Here is a 2109-nt window from a genome sequence, read left to right on the forward strand (position 1 = left end):
GAACATTGGGGTTGCGGAACATTGAAAGCATCCGGAGGTATATTCTTCTTTACTTCTTTACTGTTTATCTCCCTCATTTTTATGTTTAATATCTTCTTTGTGCATGTAAATGTTTTATGTTTATCTTCTTTTCTTCTTTACTGTTTTTCTTCTTTGTGCATGTAAATGTTTTATGTTTTTGGGGGTTTTATGTTTATTTCTTTTTGGGGGTTTTATGTCCTGTTTTTGGGAATTTTATGTCATGTAAAATATTTTAGGTACACTGATGTAAATCAATGTTTTAGGTACATTGATGTAAATGTAAATATTTCTGTTCTGTTTTTAATTATGTGTTTTCTGGGGGTTGTTCATACATATTAGTGTGTTTTGGGGGGGTTTTTTGGGCTGCATTTGAACAGGTCTCAGATATGAACAAGTCTCTGCATTTCTTGTTTTGTATGATAGTCATTTCTCTGATATGAACAAGTCTCTGCATTCCTGATATGAACTATCTGTTACTTGTGTTGTATTATAGTAATTGTTTTGTATAATTATCCTTCTCACAGATACAAGTAACAGATAATTTTAATTTATTTATTTATGGGCTGAATTTGTTTCAATACTCAAGTTCTCACTGAGTTTTATTTATGTGAAGGAAATTTAACAATTGTCTGGGTTGTGAATGTTGGAATTATTGGTTTTTAATTATGTGATTTTTTCAAATATCTTGGTTTAATTTGTTTTAATTATCTTGGTTTAATTTAGTCTAGTTTATAAATTTAGTCTAGTTTTGTAATTAATTGGGTATATGTATAGGATCTTAGAGTAATGAATTAGTACTATAAACTATTAGGATATCAAGGTATTTACTCCTTTCTAAGTTTATATAATTAATCCCTACAGTAACCAACACAAATTTGATATGCCTTTTATTAAATAATTATAAATAGGTATGTGTTGGATTTTTAATATTTATAGTGGCTATCAGGTAGGGAAATTTGATGGATAAGACATGGATTTTGCAAGATAAGGATTCTTTAGCATTTGAAATGGGGGTGGAAAACTTCTTGATATATGCTGAAGAAAATTCTGAAGATCGTAACAAAATTCCTTGCCCTTGTGGACGATGCGCCAATTTTAAAAAATTCTCTATAAAAACAATCAGGGGCCATATCTATGACAATGGATTTTGTCTAGGTTATGTGCATTGGGTTTGGCACGGGGAGACTGCTTCTACGGGTCCTAAATCTTCAAGTGCTAGTTGTCCACCTGAAGAGCAAGCTCCAGACCCACCTCCTGAGCAAGCCTCTGATGAAGCGTCAGAGCAAGATCAGGAGCATGTCGCTGCTTCGGAAACTGTTGATGTTTGTGAAGCGGCATATAACTCGAGTCAATATGATAATGATTCATATCAGTTTAGGAGGTTCGTAGCCGATGCTGAGCAACCTCTATATGAGGGTAGTGACTGTACTAAGTTAGAGTCGATGTTGAAGTTGCATAACTGGAAATCTAGGTTTGGTATTACCGATAGTGCCTTCACTGACCTCCTTTCTTCTGTTGGGTCTCTACTTCCCAAAGATAATGTGTTACCCAGTAATGCATATGAAGCAAAAAAAACCCTCTCCAATTTAGGTCTAGAGTATATAAAGTTCCATTCATGTCCGAATGACTGTGTACTGTACAGGGGTGTACATGCTGATGCAACCAAGTGTCCTAAGTGTCGACTTTCTCGGTGGAAGTTGACAAAGAAAGGTGAAGAGAGGATTAATCTTCCAGCCAAAGTCATGTGGTATTTTCCAATAATTCCTAGATTTAAACGTATGTTTAAATCTCCTTCCACCGCTAAACTAATGTGTTGGCATGCGCAACAGCGGACACAAGATGGTTAAATGCGACATCCAGCCGACTCTCCATCTTGGAAAAATATAGATTATAGGTGGCCATCCTTTGGTAGTGAACCGAGAAACCTTCGCTTGGCTTTATCGGCGGATGGTGTAAACCCGCACAATAATGGCCTATCTAATAGATATAGTTGCTGGCCAGTCATATTGGTGACTTACAATCTTCCTCCCTGGTTATGTATGAAAAGAAAATTTATGATGTTGTCGATATTGGTCCCTGGCCCGCATG

General features: G+C 35.7%; 1 protein-coding gene across 1 annotated transcript; it reads left to right on the top strand.

Annotated features, from left to right (window-relative positions):
- The first annotated feature begins 1028 nt into the window (after window positions 1-1028).
- Window positions 1029-1868, top strand: LOC141693317 (uncharacterized). Its single transcript, XM_074498382.1, has one exon. The coding sequence runs from the start codon at window positions 1029-1031 to the stop codon at window positions 1866-1868; it is 840 nt and encodes a 279-aa protein (XP_074354483.1).
- The last annotated feature ends 241 nt before the right edge of the window (window positions 1869-2109 follow it).

Source organism: Apium graveolens, chromosome 2 (assembly GCF_009905375.1).
Source record: "Apium graveolens cultivar Ventura chromosome 2, ASM990537v1, whole genome shotgun sequence".
Classification (NCBI taxonomy): Eukaryota; Viridiplantae; Streptophyta; class Magnoliopsida; order Apiales; family Apiaceae; genus Apium; species Apium graveolens.

Coding starts and splice junctions, on each gene's coding strand:
- LOC141693317 (XM_074498382.1), top strand. CDS start 1,029: ATGGGGGTGGAAAACTTCTTGATATATGCTGAAGAAAATTCTGAAGAT.